The 27,795-nt window shown below is 38.5% G+C and overlaps 1 protein-coding gene across 1 annotated transcript; it reads left to right on the top strand.

Moving 5' to 3' along the window:
- The first annotated feature begins 1,952 nt into the window (after positions 1–1,952).
- On the top strand, positions 1,953–27,610 carry prkar2aa (protein kinase, cAMP-dependent, regulatory, type II, alpha A). Its single transcript, XM_088407928.1, has 11 exons — positions 1,953–2,571; positions 3,319–3,602; positions 16,857–16,892; positions 20,155–20,291; positions 20,866–20,972; positions 22,966–23,107; positions 23,423–23,524; positions 24,127–24,201; positions 24,453–24,518; positions 25,079–25,217; positions 26,156–27,610. The coding sequence occupies exons 2-11, from the start codon at positions 3,356–3,358 to the stop codon at positions 26,278–26,280; spliced, it is 1,176 nt and encodes a 391-aa protein (XP_088264054.1). The 5' UTR covers positions 1,953–2,571; positions 3,319–3,355; the 3' UTR covers positions 26,281–27,610.
- The last annotated feature ends 185 nt before the right edge of the window (positions 27,611–27,795 follow it).

Genomic DNA, 27,795 nt, shown 5'->3' with positions numbered 1-27,795 from the left:
TGGATGTCGAAAATACAATACGCCGCTTGGTGGCAGTATTGCTTGCACCGATTTATGTATTAATTGACCGATAAGCAACCCGTGGCTTAAACCTAAAGGCAGCCATCTTACGTTGCCATAGAGAACTTGCATTCTGTCATCGGTGTCTTTTATTTGTTTGTATTGTTTATATTTCGCAGCAAATATTGTTCCGATGGGATTTCTTACGATGTACACGATGCAGAGGAATTTATGGCACTTATATCTCATAATAAAAAGTTTTAAAATAACCTTAATTCGGATGAATTGTGCTAGGAGCCCAAAGTGCTTGGTCAAAACAAACAAAAACAAAAAACACATGAGGAAAACACGCTTATTTCACATAGGTGGGGGGCAGCTGAGATTCGATCCTCAAACGTCACAAATGTAAAGCAGCCATGCTCAACATATAGTCCACCTTGTTGCCTATTTTGGTTGTATTTAGTGTTATAATATAAAATCATCTTTACTTTTCCCTTTTTCTGTACGAGCATCATAATGTTGCTTCAAACATTATCTCTGCTGTTTAAAAAACACACATATCTGAAAATCTGGAATGGATTCATTTACTTTCAAATTCAATTTAATGCCACCAGGGAAATTTGTAGGGATTTTGTAAGCAATTAGTGTCAAGAACAGAATGTGTTAAGACGGCTGGTGTATCACCCACCCCCACCCTTTATGCAACTCAAGGTTCCTGAAAGTCCGTGTTGTCCGAACAAAAACAATGATCTCAGAATAACAAAACAAGTTTGAAGAATTACACATTGGCCTACCGTGGCCATAGCAACAGCTTATCCTGACTGCGTGCTCAGGAATGGAATTAAAAGAATTCTACTCTTGACAGACATAGTGTTTTTGAAAAAAGGAGTAGATGTACTTGAATAGAATTTTGTGATTCCCAACCACTGTGCAGCATTTATTACAATGTGTTTTATCTCCATTTCTCTGTTTATGCCAAATATAAAAATACACCAAAAGTAAAACAACAACAAATACATACTGTATATGTATAAGTTAAAAGTCAAATAAAAAATTCTAAGCATGGTTACAACAACAACAACAAAATTCCTTTAACCACTGATGTTCTCCAACAGGCTGTTCTACAAACATGAATAGTGTATGCGGCCATGCATATTTGTTGGCACCCTTGATTAAGATATCAAAAGCCTTAATGGGGCCTAGACCAGGCCTAGAAAATCAAAACACTTCCACAGTCTGGCTTTAGCCACAGGTACTTTAACTCAACTGCTAGGTTAACCGGGTCATTTGATTGTAGGTTTAGTAGAAGCACCTGTGGCTCAAGCCAAACTATGGCAAGGGTTTTTACTTTCTGGACCCGGATTTCTCATCTCTGATTTGAGGGTGGAATATGAGATATTTTTCTCATGCAAAACATGGTAAACATTAAATTTGGTAAACATGAGAATAAACATTATCGAACGATCAATTTTAGATCAGGAACCTCATGAAGCCTCATGAACCACTTGTGATTTATTTTTTTATTTTTTTATCAGTGCTATAGATCCATTAAATTTCCATAGTGTCTTTAGCGTCTATATATATATATATATATATATATATATATATATATATATATATATATATCTCAAGGAACAATATATATATATATATATATATATATATATATATATATATATATATATATATATATTGTTCCTTGAGACGGTACTCTCAAGACGCTATGGAAATTTAATGCATCTATTGCACTGATTAAAAAAAATTACAAGTGGTTCATGAGGCTTCATGTTCGCACTATTACTATCCATGCTTACCACTGTCATTTCCGTGGATGCGGCGCAGCTTGTGTCCCGCCCCTTTCTCGTCAGCCAATGAAATCCTTGTCAAAATGTGATTGTCCCAACTTCATGTCAATCAATGTCACTTCATCTCACTCGCCACGCCCACCACGCTTCGTGGAGGTCCATTCGTGCGTGACTGCTTGTAGTGGAGTAGCTGGTCGTTGTTTGTTCTGTGCACTTGTCTTTCATAACAGTATTAACATTATAAGCCGATTGTTTTATTAGGCAATGTATGTTGTTACAAGGTTTTGCTTCGCTTACAGGATTTGCCCTTGCTAGTAGGAATTCGTGTACAGTAGTGGCTAACAGGCTGTTAGCTAATTAGCCGGATAGCTTGTTGGCTAACCAACTCCCCACAATTCTCCACAGCAAGTCCCACCCTCCACGGAGTGCGTGGTCGTCGTGCGAAGCTGCAGCGGTGAAGCGCTCCTTCCCCACCCCCCTACCCTTCAACTCGCCCGGCATCGTTGTGACTTGTTACACCTCCGACTGGGCTACCAGCAAAGCTAAACCATTAAGCCCCAGTACGTTAGCTAAGTGACGCCAACGACATTGTTGGCGCTACGTGGGAGAGACGTGCCTTCTAAAGGGGGATACGTTCGCTGTTCTCATCCTCCCCGGCTAAGAGGGTTCGCTTGGAGAAGCGGCGGAAAACAAGAGCGAACGAGGAGGAATACTACTCGGCGAAGGAGGGGACTGGCTAATTTAGCCGGTGAGATTGTATTCGCATGTAAGTGCACCGTCCGTCGCTATCTTTTCCCGGCGGATTATCGGAACCGGTCGGCTACTCCTGTTCGCTTGAACTTCTCCGTCCGTTTCGCGGTAAAACCTCGAAGGATCGCTTCACTAGCTAACATAAGGCTAGCAAACGTCTTGATGGATGGCGAGACAAGAGCCGTCACACAGCCGCCTATTTGTCCGTTAGCATTTGTAAGTTGAGATCAACTCTCTGCCGGCTATCTTTTTATCTGAAAGACGCCGTCGCCTTAGCGCGACTGTCACGAGTATTAGCCTCTTTGCTAGCACAAGTTGACGGCTCTTGCGTGCGTGTATACACTCTGGTAATGTTTGTGAACGCTAACGACTGACCCTATTTATCTGATGTACCCTCCCGCAATTGCAAACGTTGGTCTCATATCTGCTCAATGCAGCTGTGGGAACTCCGTGTTCCTTGGCTCAACTCGAGATAATGCAGCCGTTCAGTGTCAATGTCAGACCGCAACACGAATCGTCACTGCATCACACACACAGCCTTGGATTGTCGACTTTTAAGTTGATCATCCCGTTGTTGGCTTGGCAATGAAATTCCAGCTGTCAAAATCCACAGCATGCGAAAAGTGTCGTTTTCGGCTCGGACGCAGATAAAAACCTACTAAGCAAATTTGTAGCGGAGTACCCTTTAACCATGTGACAGTTATTTTGATGCTCAAATTGGTGACCCAGCAATCAATCTTGACTGTGACCTTTCCTACCGCAGACCGAGAACAAGCACTGCCACTGAGCCAGACTCAACCATGAGTATTGAGATACCGTTGGGCTTGAAAGAACTACTCGAGGGCTACACGGTGGAGGTGCTTCGGCAACGGCCGTCGGACCTGTTGGAATTTGCCGTCCAGTACTTCACCCACTTGCGGGATACCAGGAGTCAAGACGGGGGCAGCGAAGGCGGCAAGATGGGAAAGGGGGTGATGTTCGATGGAGAGCCCATGCAGACAGAGTCCAATGGCGACGATGAAGAAGATGATGACTCAGACTTTGAACGTAAGTGTTATTAGTTCCAATTCCCGCTACACTACCGTCATTTATGGGCTAAAGAAATTGAGCACATACCCCAGTTCCATTGTAGTATGTTTATCATGTTCAAACTTTTTTTTAACATAATTATTGTTAGCAATTCATAAAAATACCTTCACACTTCTCACAGAATTTGCTCTAAAAATGATAGTTTGAACAAATTGACATATAATCCAATATAGCATTTTCCCATGCAATTGCATGAAAACAACGGCAATTTTCTGTTGCTGTAATGTGCCATTTTGAGTTCCTAATCATAAAAAGACTTTGAGAGCGGTTGACACCGCTATCGGCTTCCATGGCGAGTACCAATACCTTCAAATAAGGTCAGTTATCACGCCAATACTGATATTTGGTATCACCCAGCCCTACCCGTATTTTTATTTTTTTTTAGCTTTTCAATTTCTATAAAAATTAATTGCAAAATGTCCTACTGGGTGCATGGATATTATATCAGATTTTTATGATTTAACTATTGCACAATTGAAAATGTTGAAATTGATGATATAATAATTGAACATACCCATGGTTGATTTATCGGCCACCGATCATGACCGACTTATTTCTGCGGACAAGTACGTGAACGGCATAGCCTACAGTATGTTGATCAATGCCTTTCATTGCTGGACACAGAAAACCATCACCTGCACGGCTCATACTTTTCATCCTGCAGCTGGTGTGCAGTGTCTCCTCCTGCTTTACTTTACATTGTACAGTACATGCTACTGATCACACCAGCAACTCCGTCGATAAATTAGTGTATTTTCTGCACAGTTGATTTGAGATCATGTCCTGTTTTGTATACTAAAAGGGATGGAAATTCGGATGGAATGTTTTTTCACCTGATTCATTCATTAGTGGAAAAACAACTCTCATATTACCCACTTTATGAAAACATCCATGAGCAGTTGCAAAACTGAAAAACGTGCAGCTCATACATGTGATTGGTATCCGAGTGAGCTCACTCATGGATGATCAGTTTCTAATTTGCCACCATAAAACCCTGATCAAAACATAACAGTATTTTTACATCTTATGAAAAACTGATGATTTTGGACATACAAGGAATTCTGCCTGATACCAGTGATACGGTGAGCAGTTCTTGTAAATCTGCTTTTGATTTCATCTGTAATGAGTGTAATCAGCAGATGAGTTGGTATTTAATTATTTGTAGTCTTAATGGGTGCCACCAAGTAGTGAGAATTATCAACTGCTTTGAGATTTATCAGACTGCATAACATGACATGATTTCAAAATTTCAGTAGTCACCCAAAGTTACAACCACACAGAGTACGTCTTCTGATCTGGAGTTCTCTCCTGAGCGTTGTGTAGACTACATGAGATGCAAGCTGCTCCACTGTTTCTCCTCTGCATATGCTGCGCAGAGCTGTGCGGCCTACATCTGTTTGGCTGTGGAGCCGGTGTGTGTGTGTGTGTTGTTTTGTGAATGAAGTTTCAACAATTCATTTTCTCAGTGGGTTGATCATAAAGGACTATAAATCAGCTAACGTTATACATATCTTGAAGCTACTAGGAAATTATAGGGTTGGATTTATGAGTTTTAGCCTGTCGTTTGTCAATTACCCGAATTTATTAAGCCCTAGAAACTTGTGCAATAATAGGTTAATTAAACATTATGAGTTTGGTTTCTTGTCGATTCTTGTATCATTATCTCATTAAAAATGTATTAACAAATTAATTAGTCGTTAAGGTTCAACATAATATGTCAAGGGAATGTTTCCTACTTCTAACCCATATAACAAGTGATGACGATTGCCTAGCTTTGCGAATTGGCTCAGGGTAAAAGATGGATTACAATTTTTGTCTGCCTCTCTCTCTCTCTTTTTGTGTAGGTGTGCACGATTGTATGTGTGTGTCTTTGACACATGTCTAGCTCACCCTATACATGAGTCAACTGAGCTGTAACTACTATATTTCCCATTCAAAGTCCATCCAGAACAAACTAGGTCTTTTTACATCATTAAAACAATTTCCACATTTCGAATTTTCACAATCCAACGTACCACTAAAGAACACAGCTTGAAAGTGTTACGCTGTCTTGCCTGAAGCACTGTGGATTGCACACATGACATCCAAGGCATGAGATTATCCAGCCAGGCTTGCAACACAGCCCCAGGGCATATCACACGAGGTGACAACACGGGCCTGTATAGCTGTACACATCATGTGCTATAGCCTGACCACTCTAATGCATGGCCTGTAGACACAAAGTAATATATGCTCAAACATTGAATCGGTAGCCAGAGGTCAACTTTGTGAAATTATTTTTTATGGTTTCTCTTAAAAATAAATACATTAATATGTTCTTGGTTTGGTAAATCATTTGTAGAAAAGTACCAATCTAAGTTGTTCAGAAAGGCTTTTTGTCTTTGATGATGAACTGTTAATGGTTGAACAAATGAGTGGTCCTTTTCCTTTTTTATTTATTTTTTTTTGATCAGGTGACCTGATTTGCAGGCAGTGTTTTGTGTGTTTGCATGCTTTTAGTTGGCTGGTTGGCATAGCTAAGTGGAAAAGCCCTCAGAATGCCCATACTCAGTCCTAGCTAGGTGATGTGAGTGTGTGTGTGTGATATATATATATATATAATTTTTTTTTTTTTTTTTTTTTTTGGGTGATGGTGGTGGGGTAGGATTATTCAAAATGTTCATTGTTTGAGATTGTCAGCCCTGACTTTTTTTTAGCCCAATTATTGGGGAGATACACGTTTAACACATTGCACCTCACACTGCAAAAAGGTAATCTCATGAATCAATATAATACAACAAAAGATTGTCGGGTGTCGTCCTTGGTCGGGAAGGGACAAAACTGCCACCAAAGCAGCCTGTCTATATTGCACCTGGCCTTTGGTGGTGAAGCTAGTTTGCTTGCTTTCACTGATAGGCATCGTTTGACCTTTGGTACTTCCTCATTCTTTCTTCCTTAGCTACTGCAGAAAAATGAGGACATAGTTGTGTGATTTTTAAGTACTAGAAGTTTGTAATTCCCACATCCTGTAATTTCCACGCATCATGACATTTAACTAGTTATTTCTAATATTAATTAAAATTGACAGCTTCTTAGTTTTAACTGTTTGACTTTTCAACATTAAAAAATGAAGTTAAATCAAAGTGTTCACACAAATACTTTTGTTTTTGGTATTTTCTAGCTGTAACGTTAGCCACCCTTTATATAAAGATACCACAAAATCAAAGTGCTGTAATTCTGATGTCAAACTTCACCGCTCCATCCCAGCTTTGCCAGTCCTAACTGCTTGAATATTATTGGTATGTAAGGACATGTCTTTCATCCCCCAATTCCATGCCATTTAAGCAGATCACGTTGTTGTCACGTCTTCGGGGCGAATGTGAGATTTTGGAGGTGTTGATTATTATTTTCTTTTTATCTGACTTTTAAGTTGCACAAGGCAGGCTCGTGACAAGTCATTTGGGCATTGGGTTTGGATTCTTTTCTTGTTTCTGCTGACTGTTCCATCTTAATCCAACTTTTCCTCTGTTTTATGCACATTTTAAAAGACGTCTCTAACCTGTTTCATATCCTTGTATTAAATGCAAATTCATCAATCAATTTGTTGTCACGGTGATGAGAGCATGTGTCTCATGTTTTAAGTCCTCCCATTTTGTGGTTGCTACACATCCACTTAAGTGGAAAAAAACACAACATCAATACACTGCATATACATTGCTTATTTGGATCCTTTTTTTTTTTGCAATAGTGTATTACAAAACTACTTTTTCTCATTCGGTTTATTTATCAATTATTTGGTATAGTTTAAGTGATAAAAAAAACAACTAAACAACATCCACATCATATTACACAAGAATGATTGATTGCGTCCACTTTTTGTCACTGGTTCAATCATTGTTTTCCCAAAGTAAAACCAAATGGCTTATTTGGGTTAGAAATGAAAACTAATCAAATCAAATTTTCCCAAGGGACCACAAAAACAATGAAAATAATTACTGTTGAGAGGCTGCAATTCAAGGATTTTGATCATTTGAAGTTAAAGTAGCGTTAAACAACGACTAAAATAATCGATAATCGATTATGTTGATTAATCAGTTAATTTTGAAAGCTCTGCCGTTCTAGCTTGTTGTCATAATGAAGAACAAACTCACAATCTTTCTTTCATTCCCTGTCCCAGTCACCTTTACACGGCATGTGTTGACCTGAATGTATGAGACCAATCTAATTAGACAAGATGGCTTACAGGGAGAAGAGATTATTATAGGCTTTAGCAGAACTGTCTTTGCTAAGTCAATAGAATTGACAGGTGGAAGCTACTCCAGTGAAAATTCTAACTATGAATGGACAGAAGCCGCTGAATGAAAATCTATTCATTCAAAGTCATTGTTAATTTATGAAATCATCATGAATGTGTTTTTAAGGTATTACTCAATTCAAAGTTGCCCTTGGTTTTGGAAATCCCTCTCAAAGCCTGAACAAGCCACCCATTTAACTTAGTTGGATTGGGTTTTTGTGATTTGTGAAACTCTTGGTTAACAAGAATAAAGTACCGTGGATGCGCTGTGCTCAGCTGGGATTTTCCACGTCGAACGCTTGAACAGCAAAACATGCCCGTGCATTCAATTTCCACATTAAGAGGAGTGCTTCTGATTGATTCCGTTGTGGAGCAATGTTAAGCATGCCGAGCCCAATGATTCAGGATGAAGCTCAGCTTTTGTTACCGCGAGTATGGAGAGAGGTTGCTTGAAGGTGACAATGGCCTTTTCCAAGATGTTTCCGAACACAAGGTTGTTTTTTATCGATACAAATTAGATAGGTTTGATTGACCAGATTTATTTCAAGTACTATAGTACTTAAGGTGTTTTTTTTTTTTCTGTGGTAGAGCTGTCAAAATGAATCGATTAATCTACAACTAATCAATTACTAAATGAATCAAGTATTTAAAGAATCAAGTTGTCGTTTGGAGCGATTTTTAAAACAAAAAAAAATATTCAAACGCCTTGTCAGCTGCGTCAGTATTTATTCCTTAATTTTGTAGTCATTCATGAAAACAGACTGATTTATTTTTGTGTTTAATTAAAACATTAAACATGAATCCCTCGTGTGATATTAGTTACTGGTAATTGTTTTTAGTTGCTTTTTAATTACAAGTAATAATCAATAAACATAAATAATTGGTTGACTGTAAATTCGGAAATTTTGTTTTGTAATTCACCTTTTGAGAAAAATTAAAACAATGATCTCATTAATCTATGGAATGATCAATTCTAAATGTATTAGATAGTGTCAGCCCTAGTTTGTGGCTTTGCGGAGCCCAAAAAATGTTTCTCGTAGAAGTGAAAAATAACAAATGAAATTTAATAAATAAATACAGTCGTTTCCAACTGTGCTTCGTACTCAGTTTTGTTTTTATGAGCTGTCAGCCTTGGCCTATGGTATGGTTCGCATTGTACACAGTTACAGTAAACTCAAGTCAGAGGAATGTTAGTAATCTTGTGCACAGCCTTATTACAAGGGCGAAGGTAAAGGAAGGCAAGGTCCTCATCCACTATTAGAGCTTTTTAAGCGGCATCAGATGAAAATGAATGAAGAGTTGAGTATTTACTAGCTAACAGAGTATCTAAATAATTAATCTCATTGGAAGTTAATTTGAATCCTGTCGAATGTGTTTGGTGCAGTCCCCATAGCTTGTACAGCTACCGTTGTCATAGAAACTGCTGGCCTCGAGCAGCTCTGAGCCAGTCCCTACCGCCCGTGACTGTGATAGGCCGTAGCCTTGTTTCGTTTTTATTTATATAGTCAGAGGTCATGACTAGTCCACAGACCTTCCTTTTCAAACGTTTCTTTCTCTGGCTGTTTGCAAGGCCTTGATGTGATGTCATTGCTAATGTATGAGGAAAGTTTTTGCGTTCTTTTTTTTTTTTTTTTTCAATGAAACAGAAGGTATGCAGGCAACTCCAAGGCTATTGAATTTCATGACTCAGCTGTAAACATACGCTTAAGATTGAGAAGGTTTGGACTTCTTTTTGACTGTAAATGGTCATGTAATTGGAGAGCAGCTCGGCCTTGTTTATGTTTCACCCCAGTGGTTTGACCAGACCTTGTTCCAATTTCCTACCCACTGACTGCTCACAAGTCTATTTTTTCCCCCAGCTTATTTTGTCGCATATTAAGTCTTGTGGTCAGATTTTCTGTTCTACTGGTACATGTTACGCAATCTTCATCCTGGACAATGAAATGTTTCCATTATTATGTTCTCAACTACTCTTTCAATGCTAATGCTGTATTGAGCTGAATAATGCAACCCTGATTAGTTGTGCTTGCGGGCGTTTACGAGAATGCAATTCACACAGCTACTGTCACATGTTCGGATGAGAATTAGATGAGAACGACATCTTAGATGTTGACATTTTGCCTTAAGATGCGATAAATCAATCATTCAAATCAGGACAATCTCCAGACCTGTCGTTTGATGATAATGCTAATCCATAGTCTTATTGAATAAAATTATTGACATCATTTGTATAAATCTGCCTCATGTATTTGTAACTTAATCAAAGAACTTTTTTTTTAACTTATACTGATATAGGAATTCAATTCTGATACTGCACCTGCACTATATGTCAGAAAGGTTCCAGGAATGATGTCACAAAAGATGGAAGTAAAATCCAAACTAAATGTGCTTCCCATTCAAAGTAATTCCCCTGAAGTCTGACAAACTTTCCCAGCCTTCATGCACTCCAGGAAGGACGCTTCCATGAAACCCCGCAGCTTTGTCTTGTCTAATGTCATCTGTCTTCACAATGGCCTTGATGACTTACTTGATCTTGGGAAGGAGGAAAGGCGAAAACAAATCACATAGAGCATGAATGGATGAGTAGGGAGCTTTCTCCAGCATGGCGATGTTCTCCGCAGCCAGTAACGGTTAGATGCTCAGTTCATTATGAGCAGATGATTTAATGATGAAGCAGCATCAAGTTTTCTGCCACAACACAGTCTTTTCGAGCATGAACGAAGCAACTGACATGTTCACCCCTATAGACGTGCTGGTTGATCATCTATAGTACATCCCAAGCTCCTACAAATTACAAATTACATTATTACTGGCTCTTTTCTGAGACTCCTTATATATTGCTCGCAGCCTATATCTTTGACACACTGCCGATTTACGGTATGTTTTTTAAAAATAAAACATATATAATACAGTTTGCTAGTTTTGCTTGCTTTCCACTCAACTGCATTGAAATAGCTACTTTTCATGTGCTGTTTGAGAGGATCCCTGAGACAAAAGCTCTGGGAGCAGCAACCCATATTACAACTATTGTATGATATTGTATTGTGCAGTGCGTTCTTTTAATCTGATATCATTTTTTATTTAAAGCTAATGAATTGGATCCTTCCACTCTAAAAAATGCAATATTTTCTCCTTTCCTAACTACCATATGCTGTAATGTTATATACTATATATTATGTACTAAAAGTAGAAAATGTATGGTCACAAATTAAAATTTGACACAGTCCGAGAGCAGTGCCTTTTTTTTTGGCAACCATCTCTTGTGATAGAGCTAAAAAAATTCTAGTTACGCTCCAACGATTGACTGAACGGGAAAAAATGCCAAATGCTGGCAAGAAATGCATCGTGCTTAAGATGGATTAATCACTTATATCATCTTTCACACAATGCTAATTTACATTTACTGACATTATAATAATGCATGTGAACAATCATGGTGATTGTTTATTTGTGCCTCTTTTCTTCATAATTACGCCATTTCAAACATTGTGATGTGTTTTGATGGAGGGTGGAGCAAATTTATATTTGGAATTCTCAAAAGCTGTTTGATTTGTGACAGTGCTTTTTTTGTAGAGGGGTTCTCCGCTGTTGTGTAACATTGTGACTTTTTTGCTTGAAAGCAACACATGATAACAGTAAGTTTTTTTTTTATTTTTTAATTGAAATTCCATTTGGCCTTTAAAATGAAATCTTGATTAAACATTGACCTGGAAATGTTGTATAATGCATTTGTTCCTCCTGACAGTTATTGTTGATTATCTTGCTAATAGCAGGGTTAGGGTTAGAAGGACAACTAGAAGGATTTGAAAAAAAAATCTTCAAAGTTAGCAAGGGCACAGAGTTCTTCAAACCATATGTGTGTAGTTTCAGAAAAAGTTAGGTATTTCATTTTTGCCCTCTCCCAGGCATGTTTTATAAGACAATTTCCATTTACATGTCAAAATGTTAGCAATGGAGAGCCCAACTGATTTTCCTTATTTGTGTTAGCTGATTCAGGAGAGAGGTGAGTTACGCCCTCAAATAGTTGCCTGTCAATCATAGGGAAAATACAGACATTCACATTGAATTTCATACCTAAAGCCAATTGAACCTTCAATAACCCTTCATGCTGTTTTTTTTTTTTTTTTTTTTTCAAATGTGTGAGAAAACCTGCAGAAAACGCAAACAAGCACATCACGCTAACGCCACGAGGAAGGCCAGATCCCGAATTGTAACTACCAACATCCGAACTGTGAGTGGGGGTGAACTAACCACCTGTCGACTGTACCCCCAACTGATTATAAAAATTTTAGGACAAAAGTCATACCAATTAAGATGTGTCTATTTTTTCGGGCTCCAAACCCTCTAAAGGCTGTGGTGGCAACTGAAGTGAGACTTTGAGAAAGTCGATGAGCGTGATAAGTGACCAGTGGAGAATGAGTGGGAGAGAGAGCACAAGAAATAATCTGTGGTTGGGAAAAAGATAAAGACAGTAAACAAGAGGGAATGTCTCCCACCATTATTTGTTATAGCCCTTACTGTTAAGGGTCCCTTCGGGGCTGGAGCTCCTCCCAGATGGTGACCACTCAATGGTCCCAGTGGCTGACCATTAGATTTAAACATCTTGTCACACCAAATAGCGACTGGGCCATATTCTTTTTTTCGTTTCTACAAAAATAGATCAAGCCGCAAAGTGTTATGGAGTCGAATGTTACGGCATTAGACCGTTTTCTACAAATCTTTTTTTTTTAATCTTGCCTGTGAACAGCTGATGCAGAGCCCGGAAACATTTAAGATAAGGGAAAAAATGTCTTCTAAATGACTCCACGTGCTTATGGACTCATCAGCTGCATCTGTATTTTCACCACTGTTTTGTCATTACTCTTTTCAAAATAACCTCCCCAAGTTGTTGTTTTTCAACCTCCATTTGCCCATCGTATGAATCTAACAGCTGCTGAAAAGAAACAGTTATGCTATGGAAAACATTACACGGCAAATGATTGTCTCATTGCCCTCTAATGATCCTAAAGTACGGTTGAACTATTTGTTAAAGATGTCCATTAGGCTGACCCAAATTTGTTGCACTTGTAGGAAGTGATACAGTGCTTGACAGTTTGCTATGGTGGTCCTCAGGGATGAATAAAATACAACGTGTTAAAATGTTATAACCATGCTATTCAGAATCATCAGTCACATTAGGTAGATGTAATTTGTGAACATTAAACTGCAAACATTTGCTGCACAACATTTCCCTGCTCCATTACGCCTCTAGAAGTGAGATAGTGAAGGGCTCTTTCAGGGGGGTGTAAAGTCAAGTTTCCTCTGCTCCGTTGTGTTGAAAGCAATTTTCACTGATAAAAAAAAAAAAAAAAAAGATAATGTCACTGAAGACTCTGCTACATGTAAATTCACACATCTAGTTATCATAATCTGCCAATTGGCAACATTTTGAAATTGGCTGGCAACCAGTTCAGGGTGTCCCTCACCTACTGCTGAAAGTCAGCAGGGGTAGGCACCAGCATGCCTGCATCTTTTGTCAGAATAAGCGGCTCTAGAAAATGGATGGATGTCCCAATCAGTTAACCAAACATATTAAAAAAAAAAACAAAACAAGACATTTCACATTGTTTTGCAAACTTGTTTCTTGCCAATTTATTAATTTATTTGCTTATTATTAATAATAATTATAATTATTATAATTATAATAACAACTATACAGCAATCAGGCATTGTCACACAAAAGGAACTAATGTACTCACCAAACAGTTTGAAACTGATTGGAGTTCCTGGTCTAGTGATTGTTTTCTGAAGTAAAAGCAGACGTTTACAAATGTCTTATTTGATTAAATTCAAACAATTATCTGCTTTCACAAGTTAGGAGTAGGTTTTTTTCCCCCTCTTTGCTTTTCCCCTTGAACTAATAGTTTTGACATCCTGCAATTATTCTTCCTTGTGGTGTCTTATTGTACTCGTGCTTTCAGCATTTTCACGCTATACAGTACAAATTTGTATTCTCGTCCTTTGCCATCAGGCGCTCATGTATGCCAACTTAATGCTATCAACTATCATACCGTCTAATGTGTCACATTTCCATAAATCTCAGTCTATTAAACCTTCTGGTCAGTCGTTTGTTTCTCCATCTGTGTGAACACCCCGCCACCTTTTTCTTGGCTCCCACGTCTTCTTTCCATCTATCAGTTCTGATATGGCACATTGTGAGTGTACCCTGCGGGAGGGGAAGAGACAGCAAGATCTTGCGAGGGGGTTGGCGAGGAAGGGGGAAATGGAGGGACGGGCTGCCACTTGTTACAAGCTAGTCATTGGAGAAGGGAGTCGGATGTGGCTAAGAAGGGATGCGGGGGGGGGGGGGGGGTGAACGGGGTAGGGTTGTTATGGCAATGAGATCCTCTTTGTGTTAGGTTGCCAAGGCAACTTCAGGCGTACATCTAAGACAGCCACCAGCATCGACACCCTGCCACCAACACCACACAAACACATGACAAGGGAGAGCACTTCACACTTTGCACGCACAGACTTATGCACCCACACAACTAAACACGCATGCATGTGATCAAAAATATTTCCTGGACTGCATTCATGCGATACAATATACAATGCGTGTTCAATGCCAGGCCTGAACATTGCGGTGCTCAGATGACTGATTTTCATTAGTTACGCTGGTTCCTGTCTGTAGAACTCTGTGTTTGCTCAACATGTTTTTTCCATCTAGAATACATAACTCAGTGCTACTGTGTTCTTACTTAACTAAATTATGATCCAATGGGATTAGACAACAGGCAAACACTTATATATAGTGCTACTGCTATATTCTGTAATCCAACATATAATTCAAGAGGTATATCTGCTTAATTCTCAAGTTTCAATTCTGACATGCATCAAGTGCAAAAAAAAAAATTGCGAGTGCAAGCATGACTGATGTTTTTACAGTTGTTGGAATATGAACATGGAAGCGCTCCATGAGATACAGTAGGTGGGTAGTTATGGGGAAAAAGCAGAACCAGAAGCTTAATTGCCACACTGACATGTGTGCTAGTGTTAAAAATACCTCACTTATAAGCATGAACATTTGTTTCTCTTTTTTTCCTCTTCCATTTCTATTGCTTTTTTTCCATAGACGTGCAATGAGTTGTAATGGATTAATCGACAACGACTGGGTTATCTTAATCGACAACCATTTTTGATAATCGATTACCGGTAATTTTTTCCCGACAAGGTTATTTAAATTTTCTAAATCATTGGTATTTCAGCCACTCTGCAGAAAATATCAGAATAACCCTTGTGAGCAGTCTTGTTGTATGTATTAGTGTTGAATTAAAATATTTGCGTGCATTTACTTTTGAAAAGATAATAAAAGAAAATAAACAATTTTGCCCTTTTTTTTCTGACGGACTAAACCAGTAACTGAATTTTAATTATTGGTTTGGCATGTTTGGCACCGTCAATTTGATATAAAGCTAATCAATATAAAAAAAGATGCAGTATATGCAATATACAGTATGACGAAGGTGAATCTAGTTCACCTCTTATATGTTGAATGGTGTGAACATTGTGAAGAGCTGTAGAAAAAAAAAAGAGTGTGAGACTCTCACCCTTTCTCAGGTGGCTGAGAAAAGTGGCACATATGTACGATTATCTTCTAGTCTCTCAGCTTCACAGTCTACATCTAATGGGCTGTGACAGGATAGTGATACAGTAGCGGCACACTTTATGTGTGTCTGTGTGACCTGTGTTGCAAAAGAGAGCCACCCCCATCTGGCCTGCTACAATCTCGGCATTATTAAGCAGGTGCTCGCTTGCCATGAGGATTAATTGGCACCAACTCGTCCTAATGCAATAAAGCGTTGTAATGATATGAAAAATAAATGCCCATTGCGTATTTACATGGCCTCATATACACAAGCGCACATCCTGTATCCGCTTTTGAATCTCCTCTTAATTATTCTTGATGCATAATAATATGCAGCAGTATCCACTCCAGGCAGCTTGATGAATACCGCGGTCAAGGGTGCAGCACTCGTCACGAGCTCGACATTTGCATTTCCTTAAATAACGGACAGTGCTCTAACGGACGCAGTGCTCTAGGTCAACAAGAGCCGTAGCCAAGTGGCTAAAAACGCCTCCTCCTACGATAGGGATTTCTTTTCATATCCATTGGTGTTGTGCCAAAACTGCTCCCAAACTGCAACAAGTTCTACTGTGTTCCACTTCTCTGACCATTGTCAATTTTGAATATTGAGCGTGATTTTTTTTTTTTTTTTTTTTTGGGGGGGGGGGGGTCCATCAATATTCTATACCACTTGCCCACTACAGAGTTTCGGAATGAACAGAATATTGAGTGTGAATTTCATCTGTTAATGAGATTGTGCAGCCATGGAAAAATAACGTTAGTTATAGTGTTTTAATTAAGTGAAATTCTCTGTCAAATCATGGCGCCCCCATAAAGGTCTGTTTTGCTTTGCCCTGCGTGTTCAACTTTCAACCCTTCACCCTTAGAATTGCAATGCTTTAAATAAGTGGTTTTGCATCGCTGTTTGCTAGGTAAATTCAGGACTTTCATCCTAATGTGAATGTGTGGACTCAGAAAACCTGTAACCGGTCCCAAATGGTTTTTGAATGACAGTTTATGTTTGTTCAAGAGTGCCAATTTCGTTAGACTTAACAGGTGATCCATACGAAATAATCACCTTGGTTCAGGCTACTGTCGGAGAACGAGGAAGGACAGTTGGAGGATTAGTCATGCCACCATTGCACTTACATTGGCCCGGTTCCTCTGAAAACTGTTGGGTCCCCGGAACTTGCAATCCTAAAAAACTATGGGTCCCCACAGAAATGTGTGTTGTCCCAAAAAACATACCACACAGGTAACATACTTGATACTCTTGATACTTGTTTGATTAAATTATGTTAATTTGTCCCTCCCCATTTTTGTCTGTTTGCAGCCCCACCACCAAGCAGATTCAACAGAAGAGTGTCAGGTGAGATTCCTGTCTTGAGTGTGAGTGCATGCCTGTGGGTTCACTATTGTATCTTTGACGTCATGTTCCTTTCGGGCTATTCACACAGACTATGATATTGCATACTTGATTGGGTAACAGGCTCTACTGCAGTTTGTGCATCTATTATGTTGGCCATGTACGTCAAACACAAGTGGCAGATATGCTGTCTGATGACATCACAGGCCCCTGACACAATGTCTATACTTTATACTTTAAGATGTGTTGTTCTGTGGAGCGTAATTACAGTTAGCTGTAGAGGTATTTGGCTTGCAGGATTTTTGTCCTCATATAGTAACACAATGTGTTTGAAGTGATGATTCAACAACGGGGGTTATCGCTTATTTAAGACTTTGCATTTAAAAAAAAGCTTTCTGTTTTGTTTTAAGTAATGGACAATATTGGGTAAACTAACAAATATAGCTGTCATTTTTAATTACTGGATGATAATTTTGTTAGAAATTATGAAATGAAACATTTGAATAAATAGTTGATGGGTTTATTTCTTCCACAAAAATAAATGAAAATAAACAATAAATAAATAAATAAATATATCAATAAAAATATATAACTATATAAATAAATTGTTAGTTATGATCTAAATCTATAATTGTGAAAATTGTATTTATTTCATTTATTTCTATCACCCAGCTCTTAATATGCAGCATACCATAGGTGTACAACCTGAATGCGCACTAATGTAGAATTAAAATTCTGCACTTTGTTCTCCAATATTTGCGGCAGTGAACTGTGATTATTTTAGTCAAACAATCTACTTCTGAACTGTAAGTGCCAGTATAGTGACTTTGGGTTTGGTGTCAATGCTGGTGTCAGTTGTCTGTAACGCTTGTTTTCTCGCATTTCATTCTCCTGTCTAGTGTGTACATTTGAGTAATTGTATGTTGTCAGCCTTAGCAGAGAGCTACCCTTTGCTTAAGCAGTTGGTGCGTCACCAAATGTTTATCTCTACTACTGTCCTGCCTTTTCTGTTGACTCTGCAGTCTATTCCTCAGCTTTATGAATACTGACTATTGGCTATGTGGTTTTAATTAGACTGAGTAAACCTTTTTTTGTAAACCTGTTTAAAAAAAACAAAACGAAACATAATTAAGTAGCCGTTTCAAAGTAGAGCAACAGTAAATATTTTACCTAAAACCCATCCACCAAAGAGTAATTAAAAAAAAAAAAAATTCTGTTTTATCTACTCCGAACCTGCGTTTTTAGAACTCATATGTAGCCATATTTTGAATTAGTGTTTATTGCATTTACAAAAAAAAAATACACAGGTATATTGAAGGCCACTGCAATATGTTTTGTTTGTTTGTTTGTTTGTTTCAATGACCAACAAACTACCATATACTTAAAAATAATTAAATTCCATGCTAGAGAAAAAAGATAAAAATATGGCTATCCTAATCAGAAAAATGTATACAGTAGATTATGGGTGATGTTTCCTCAACTCTTCTGGGCTCCTCAACGGTGGTCTATTGTGAAAGTCTCACGTCGTGGTGGAATTATTAAAACTGCATTTCTCCCTTCCGCATCCTCATAAAAATGCTGACCATTACCTATAAAATGGAATCATAAATTCTTAATATGTAGTCATTTTTTGAATTAGTGTTTAGCGCATTCACAGCCCACTTGTATAATATGGCTCATTTGAGGCTGATTTTGAACCAAAACGAATGTACTGTAAAAACGATAACCAAATACTGTTGTTGTCAGGGGAAATCTTTCCAAGCTGTGTCTGTGTTAATGATCTGTCACCTTCAAAACTAGTGTATAAATAGACTGGACAGAATTTTCTGAGTCATGTCAAGAGTCAGAATCAACAGATTGGGCCAAGAGTTTAGTTTGCATTGCTACTGAGAGAAGAGGGCCTTGTTCCGGCACGGCTTTATTTGTTTCCTACACGTTCATTCTAATATGTTGAGAGTGAGATGCATGAAACCACCTTTCAAAATCTGATTTTCTTTTGTATTCATGTATTAGCAGTACTGTATTTGCTCTCCTGAGTTGCTATCATCCATGCTCAAAAGTTGACGAATGACAGGCATACTAATCTGATAGATTGGGGCGTTTTATGGTCTGACATTTATTTGTTGTATAAAGTGAGGTTCCCGGACCTAGTTCACACTTTCGGCTACCGATGCTTGAATCTTCCTCAAAGCTGATACCGGAAGCCCTGTCCCATGACATCACAAAAAAAGTCTAAAAAAAATTCAGATATCTGCCAAGTAGTGGGAGCATTGTGGCGAAAAAGACTTGTTTTGAAAAATACTTTTTGCTGTCTGGTAAACCCACTTTTATACAAAATAGAACATGGTGGAAGGCTCTTCTTTCTTTTTTTTTTTAATTTAAAAAAAAAAGACTTTTTTTCTTTTCAACTGCTTTATTCTTGGTTCAGGACAAAATTTACACACAATTTACATAATTGTAACATTAAATGTTACATCTCAAATTGGAATATGAGTACACATTTTTCACAAAGGCCAAATATTGGTAACAATTTATGCAATGCAGCACATGTTTTGTTATTTTGCATGTGTTGTACATTTATATGTGTATAATATGACAAGTGTGTATAAATGTATGTAGCTCAGCTCGCCTTGATTTGTTTTTTTTCTTGTAAAAACATTGTTCTCCAGAATAATAGCTCATCTTTCATTGATCTCCAGCTAAAGTAACATTGATTTCAATCCAAATGTGTGCATTTTAGTCCAGAGGCCCACACCCTAATTTGACAGCAAAAAAAATACAAATCCAGTCATACCTTAGTAAGATTGATTAAAACTTTTAATTACATGCAGGAATGAATGCAGTGCAAATGTTTCTTTGGGTGGTGATATCCCCAGTCACCTGATGTCAGATGACTGTGTACGCTAGATGATTATCTAAAAAAACGCAGACACTTGTTATTCACTTAGGCACAGGTGTCAAACTCCAGTCTTCAAGGGCCAGTATCCTGCATGGAAACAATCCTATTCATTTAAATTGGGTGTGTTTGTCCACAAAGACAGAGTTTTGACACCTATGCACTTGGGCATTATTTAATTAGCTTGCTCCTTCTTTTTTACTAGACATCTGTTTCCCATGCAAATGCTCCATAAAGGCTAAAAAAAAATCTTATTTGGTTTTATTTCTGTCATAAGGACATAACAAAAAACGGATGGAGAATCTTTTTTCTGAAGTAATTAATATTTTGGATCCTAGTACATCTAATGAAAACTGCATCTCACTCCAGTGTGTGCAGAGGCATTCAATCCAGATGAGGATGATGAGGACACAGAACCGAGAGTGGTTCACCCAAAAACAGATGAACAGCGCTGCCGACTGCAGGAAGCCTGTCGGGACATCTTGCTCTTCAAAACACTGGATCAGGTAAAAAAAAAATACTTGTACGAAAGATGATTTATCATGCAGGCACGTTGGTGAGAAAAGTCTAGTCCCCTAAACCCCTGGTCTCTTTTTTTATCCTTCATTATTAATGATGTCGTAGAGTTCCCGTGATCTGCCCATCTGTGGGATTTTCCAACAATTCCAAATGTGTTCTGTGGAAGTCCCTCCCCATGATTCCTTGATTTATATGCATCTGCTTTGGCTGAAAATGAATGCGAATGTGTTTCCCATCGTGAACCACTGTGGTATCGCAGTGGTATATCTCTGACATTATGTTCAACTTGTAACCCAAGGGAGCTTGATAATGCATATTCTGATGAAACGTGGAAAAGTGTCCTCCCTAAATGTGAACAAAAAGTGGCTTCTCTCTCTTCTTTTACACGCTTCCATCTTTGAGATTGCGATTGTTTTATTTCGCCTCCCTCCAGGGGCCTTACTCACATGAGCGATATGCCTTTTTTTAGCTTCCAGTTCAGTTCCGCTGTTGCTCCTTGTTTGTTGTATTTTCTAGATGTGTCTGACATGCATTTTCTTGTTCTTCCCATTCTCACTTTAGGAACAGTTCTCTCAAGTGCTGGACGCAATGTTTGAATTACGGGTGCAACCCCAAGAGCATGTGATTGACCAGGGAGACGATGGGGACAACTTTTACGTCATAGAGCGGTAAAGATACCAACAGCTTGTTTTGCTTTTCACAGGTTTCTCTCTTCACGTTAATGCAGACTATATCTGTGAGACTTTATGGCACCAAGGCAGCACATAGACCTCTACTGTATAATGTGTGTGTGTGTGTGTGTGCGTGTGTGTGTGTGCGTGTGTGTGTGTGTGTGTGGGGGGGGGGGGTGCAATGATTAATTAATTCTAATGAATTTGTCATTTTGAAATTGAAGATTTGAAAATGAGCTAAATCATGAAATCCATGTTTTGCAAAACAGGCAGAAAGCTGGATGAGAGACATGAATGATAAATAAAAATACATCTTTGGATTGAATGAGTTAATTGTGACATTTATGCAAGTTATGCACAAGCTATGTGTCGGATTTGAAAAACTGTTTTGAAATTTGCATAGCTGCGCATTATCGTCTAAATTCTCCATAGGATTATTTTTAAATAAATAAATGAAACATTTAAATACATGTTTGTTGAGTTTATTACTTCAGTTAAAATAGATTAAAAACCTAATTCTTCAGAATGGCCGGTGAAAGTTGAGAATATATTTTGGCTCATATCATCCAACTAGTTAAATGGGTAGAGGACCTGGCAAAAGAACAAAACCAAAACTGTCAAAAGATTATTGGTTTTCCCTCACAAGCCTCTAATTACTTATCATTACAGTTCAGTGAGAGTTTACTAATTATTATTTTCCCATCGGCCTAAACACTATTCTAAACCTTTGTTTTCTGTATTTCCTCTGCACGAGATGTGTAACGATGGCCTTTACTAGCACCACACAAGCCAAGTCATACTATCATAAAATATAAATGTTATATCACTAGGGATGCACTGTGGATTTTCAGACCAGTGTGAGTGCTCCATGATGCGCTCCAGCGTTGCATACTTCTTTCATTGTTAATCTGCGTATTATAGATAGCCAGAGTAACCTAAAATGAGTCACAGGAAGTGGGTGTAATGCATTGGATCATTAAGTTATCCATCCATCCATTTTCTCTCCTGTTTGTTCTAATTAAGGGTGTGGGTGAGCTGGAGCCAGCTGACTTTGTGTGAGAGGTGGTTTACACCCTGAACTGGCCACCAGCCAATCACAGGGCCCATACAATAAATAACAATTCACATTTACACCCAAGTCCTAAAGACAATTGGCTCTTCCATCAAACTAAGAAACGTGTCTTTGTAACGTCGGAGAAGACTTGATTACTCAACCTCAGAACTTCTTGATGAATGTGCTAACTACTAGCTCGATGAAGTACTCAAGCACACAGTACAGAAAAGCTCGCCTATACGTGGAAAAGCTGCACTTAAAGCACGTTCCTGTCCTGTAAACATATTATACACACTGATCCATTTTTAATAGTGACATTTTTTTCAGTCCTCTAGATGACACACTCGGTTCAAAAAATAAAGGCTAGTGCAATGGAAAAGTTAAATTTCCACTGCATCTTTAAACTAAGAGTGCCATCTAGAGGCACCCCAAAAAAAAAGTGGTTTATGAGGCTCCATTTGCCCATGACCATTTTTTAACATTATGTTTACAAATATGAATTTGGGTAGATGCCATGCCTGCAAGTCACAGCAAGATTCTCACCTTGGGCCCTCTAACTCTCAGTCAGAAATGATTGGCTGTGGAATGTTATTAATCACCATATAAGCCAAGTGCCATTTTTAGATTTGACCCTGGGAACGGCAAATGATCCTCAACCAACCGACCTGATTGGTCGGCTCTGTTCATGTAGAATTAAGAGGTCAGATATGCGCGGCTTGAGCCATGCTATGATTTTGCTGCCCAGTAACAGAAGATCTTTTTGATAACTTGTATCTAATATACAGTAAAACTGTGATCATCTCCTAAACTTCTGAATGTTCGGCACATATCTAAGGGCCAATAGTTTTCACTTGACTGAATTAGATAAATCACATAATTTCACTGTGCATGAACTGACTGAAGCTTTCTGTCCTTGTTTGATCTCTCAATCTCCAGAGGTGTGTATGACATTGTGGTATCAGGAACATGCGTGGGCCAGTATGACAATAAGGGCAGCTTTGGGGAACTGGCGCTCATGTACAACACACCGCGTGCAGCTACCATCATCGCCACACAAGAAGGGTCGCTATGGGGGCTGGTAAGAGCATCCAAATATGCATGAATCCAAACATGAAGCAGTAGTTGAGATAAAGTTGATGATGGCGGTTTTTAGAATATTTTGGCACCGATCTGGATTGTCATGTCAAATTCCTTGGTGATGTCTAGTCACAGCGTCAGCAAAATATGTGTTGTGAATATATTGATGGTGAAGCCAGCAAACCTTAAGAATGAAACGAAATTTTCCTTGGATGGAAGAATTGCTCTGCTGTTCCCCCTCGTGGGCAAGCAGAGAAAGACAAGTCTGAGACTGGGAATCCAGTACTGTATATGATTTCTTTTTCTCCCCCTTTAGGATCGCGCCACATTCCGTAGACTCATTGTGAAGAACAATGCCAAGAAGCGAAAGATGTATGAGTCTTTTATTGAGTCTGTGCCCTTACTGAAATCCCTGGAGGTGAGTTCAATGCCTGAGAGAGTGGACCATCAATAAATCTGCAAACATAATGTTTGCAAACAATAGGCGGCAGCATAATGGCCGGCCTGCTTGTTAACATCAGCTAAACAATGCGCTGTCTGTTTTTAAGCGTCAATGGAGCACATCTGTGCCGTTAGTCCATTGCAGGCAACAGAACAATAAATTCATTAGCGAGGCTCTCATTGGCCAGTCCGTGTAAATATGTCTGAATTTCAAACATATCATTTTTGATCTCTTTAACACTTGAAATCGATATTATAACCAGCGTGCCATCCTCCTTGGAAGCAATTTAGCTCATCTAATACTTCCTTCCTTCAACTGAAAAGGGCTGTAGTAAAGACGGGTAAAATCACCGCTTAAGCCGTTTGCCTTGTTTTCCCAGTCACTCGGCTTCGGTCAAATGACAAGTGGTTGTTTAGATGTGGCGTTATCGGCGCTATTGTCACATGAAAATATGCATGTAGTCATGGTGAAAAGGTTTCGATGTGGACATGTTTGCATTATTAGTGAGAGAATTCTGTATTGAGCTTTTCTCTCATTATCTTTCTTCTCTTGCCATCCACCTCGTTAAATCTTTTCAGGCGACAGAGAGGATGAAGATTGTGGATGTATTAGGAGCAAAGCAGTTCTCAGATGGTGAACGCATCATCACACAGGTAAGCTTCATCACACTTGTTTACCTACGTCATAGGAAGTGGAGTCTGGACTTCAGCTCAATGCTTTTGAAAATTATTTAATTGCAATTTTCTTTATTCCTCCACCCCATTGATTTTGCTGTTGCAATTTAATAAATGGTCTCTTTCCATGCATTTTTTGAACAAAGAAGAAATACATGGAATGATTTTCTAAAATTTGTTATGACAATTGTCAATTTTCCTCCCAAAAAACACACTTCTTCTGTTTACAGGGAGATAGCGCCGACTGCTTCTACATTGTTGAATCTGGGGAGGTCAAGATCATGATGAAGAGTAAAGTAAGCAATTTGCACGTCACAGTTTTCGGTTGATCGGTTCTGCTATATTGTGTAATAATCGTATCCTACCCAGGTATAGTGGAGTCATAATCATTTTCCATAAGTATTTATGCGCATCTGTTTGCACCATATCAAAATGATTTAAGCTTTAAAATGACTTTTGTTTTTTCAACCAAATGGTTGCTTTAATCATATTTGCGCTACAAAAAAAAACAAAAGAGTAGATGCTTTGAATGTGTTCTTTTTACAACGTTCGGGTTTCATAATTTATGGTAGTATATAGCGTATGATGCAAAGTTGTGAAAAAAAAAATGTTCGATTCATTGTATCGGCTGACGATTGCAGTCTAGCAGGTAGTTTCTGTATGAATCATTTTGACAATAGCAACCCACACTCCCCATTAAAAAAAAATAAAAAAAAAATTGCCAAGCAACAGAGGGAATCATGACAGTCGACTCAGCTGCCGAGTGCCTCTCCCGCTTCAGGGGGATGGGTTGGGGTGTTGATCCTCTTGCTGGTTGCTTACCTTTAATCCTCTTCCCTCGTCTAACTCCCTGCAGACGAAGGCAGACCATGCAGACAATGCGGAGGTGGAGATAGCACGTTGTAGCAGGGGTCAGTACTTCGGGGAGCTGGCCTTGGTCACTAACAAGCCCCGGGCTGCTTCAGCCTACGCGGTGGGCAATGTCAAATGTTTGGGTAAGATCAAATACATACAACACTCCATCTGATTTGAACACATTTGTCAGCATCAATTCTCGTAAAGTGTTTGTCTCTTTTCGTTCGCTCGATGAATCCCTTTTAAAGGCTAGATTAAAATCCTTTATTATAAATGTGCACGGCGTTAATCGAGCCATTTCCACTCAAAAGTGTTAGTGATTATTTACTTGCTAAATTCACCCAGGTGATAAGGAAATGCACCTTACAAACCTGCGCAGTGCAGGTAAGCTGCTAAATACATAATTTGCACTACATTATATTTTTCTTCCTCATATGTATGCAGTCTTTTCACTCAATCTACTCCGTCATATGCTCAGAATGTAAGTCTATTCATTTATTAGTGATTCATTATTACTACCCTTATTACTCTATTACTGTTTTGTTTTTTTTAATTGCTTACCTTATCATTTGCTCGCTTATGGCATGTAGTCTGCTCGGGGAAGTGAACAGAATAACAATTTAATTGTGTGGTAAGCAAATGTCTCAAATTTAAACATTCTAAAATGTGCTAAACTGATACAGTGCCCATTAAAGGGTTAAAAGGCATACAACAACGTGCATGTGTGGGGATACGTGCGTGTAAGAGACTTGTCATATTTTTTTTTTTTATAAAAGCACTATTGCTAGTTTTGTTATATTTTTATATTTTGTAGTATACCACTTTTTTTCAACAAGGGGCATTTTTTCCTTGAGAGGCTGAAATGGTTTTATAGCACTTTTATGTCATCTCTGTGGGCAAAACGTATTTGATTTAATGTTGTAAGTCAGGGTACCACCATTTAGTTTCCCCGAATTCACACCCGCCAGGGTGTTGGCGGCAAAATGAGTTTAGTCAAACGGTTTTTGTGTGGCTGGACTTGACGTTTGATATCTGAATGTACTCCACACTCACACGTGTAATGCGCTCCTTTTCGCAGTAATAGACGTGCAAGCATTTGAGCGCCTGCTGGGCTCCTGTAAAGAGATCATGAAGAGGAACATCGCCCATTACGAGGAGCAGCTGGTGGCCCTGTTCGGCTCGAGCATGGACCTGAGAGACTGAGCCTCCCACTCCACCCTCCGTGCCTTCTATTACACACACAGATACACACACACACACACACACACTCACACACACATTGGCAACACAGCCCATAATAAGCTTTATCCATAATGTCCAACCACCGGAATTGTAAAGAATTGTATTTGGTTCACATGGAAAGGAATAAAATAGAATTTTCTTTTGCATATATACACTGACACAACCACTTAAAAATTCTCTTACAAATGCACTTCTTGAAAACTTACACACTGGCAGATAGCTGTAGGCCATTTTTTTTCTTCATGCCAGCTTCAAGCTTTCAGGACTATTGTCTTTGCTCCATTCACCTGTATTCAGGTAAAGCAGCAGACATGCAATGAACACACACACATTCGTGATAGGAAAAAGAAGCCTCGTGAAACAGTTGTGACATTTTTTCAGTCTTCAGGATGGTGTACTTGGTTTCAAAATAAAAGCTAGTGCACTGGAAACACATTAAATTCCAACAGCATCTTTAAACCAAGAGTGCCATCTAGAGGAACAAAAATACACTACGTGAAATGTGAATCATGAGGCTCCATTTTCCCATCACTAACACACCAACACACACTTTATTCACGATGTCGTCCAAAATGCTGCATCACCCACGCTTTGTATGGCAGTCGTCACAATCACAAGAGCATTTTAACAACTCTTGAGTTGCCTCAGCCAAGGACACAAACACACACACACACACACACAAAAGGGGTTACACATACTAAACACAAACCGCATTTGCAAAAACATTAAATTGAGCTGACAAACTTTAAAAAAAAAAAAGACTGTAAAAAAAATCAAAAAAACTTTAATGAAGACAAAACATTTTAGAAACATTTTATGAAGATAAAAACAAGCTTTGATAAAATATTATTTAAATATAAATATATATATATTAAAAAAAAAAAACAAGTGTTTCTTCCTTGAGAGGTTGGGGTGCAGAACAATGTGAGGACACTCCATTTCTTCCTCGACTGTTGTTGAGTTCAGTCCGTGCTGGTGATTATTACAGTACCACCGAGGAAGTGGTATAAACAGTAACAACCTCCATTTCTGGGACTTTGTTATCCAATCGTTGATGCCACACTTCATTGTATTGAATTAATTATTAATGTATTGCTATCAAAGATTCAATTGTTTTTTTTTTCGTTTTATTTTGTCCAATTTATAATTTCACCCTCAATATCTGTAAAAACATAGAAAAAAAAGCTAATAAAAATATTAGTGCATATTTCCCCTCGATTATCCTAAATGAGTTGTCCTGGATGGAAAAAAAAATCAAAAAGAAAAAAAAATAAAGCAAACATTTTGTTAACACGCTTGTCTGGTTAATATTTTGACTAGGGCAATTGTTCGGGTTTTCTTTTAATGCGCTTTTGAATGAAAATGGACCGATACCGTTTTACTATTGGAATGCTATATTTTGAAGCAAGGATTTGCGATTCGGTAAATGAATGAATGAGTATGAATTCAATGAATTGTTCAAGGCGTCAATGGACC

The sequence above is a fragment of the Hippichthys cyanospilos genome, chromosome 2 (genome assembly GCF_059441005.1).
Source record: "Hippichthys cyanospilos isolate Australia breed blue-spotted pipefish chromosome 2, RoL_Hcya_1.0, whole genome shotgun sequence".
In the NCBI taxonomy this organism is placed as follows: domain Eukaryota; kingdom Metazoa; phylum Chordata; class Actinopteri; order Syngnathiformes; family Syngnathidae; genus Hippichthys; species Hippichthys cyanospilos.
This window is presented reverse-complemented; position numbering and strand designations above follow the sequence as displayed.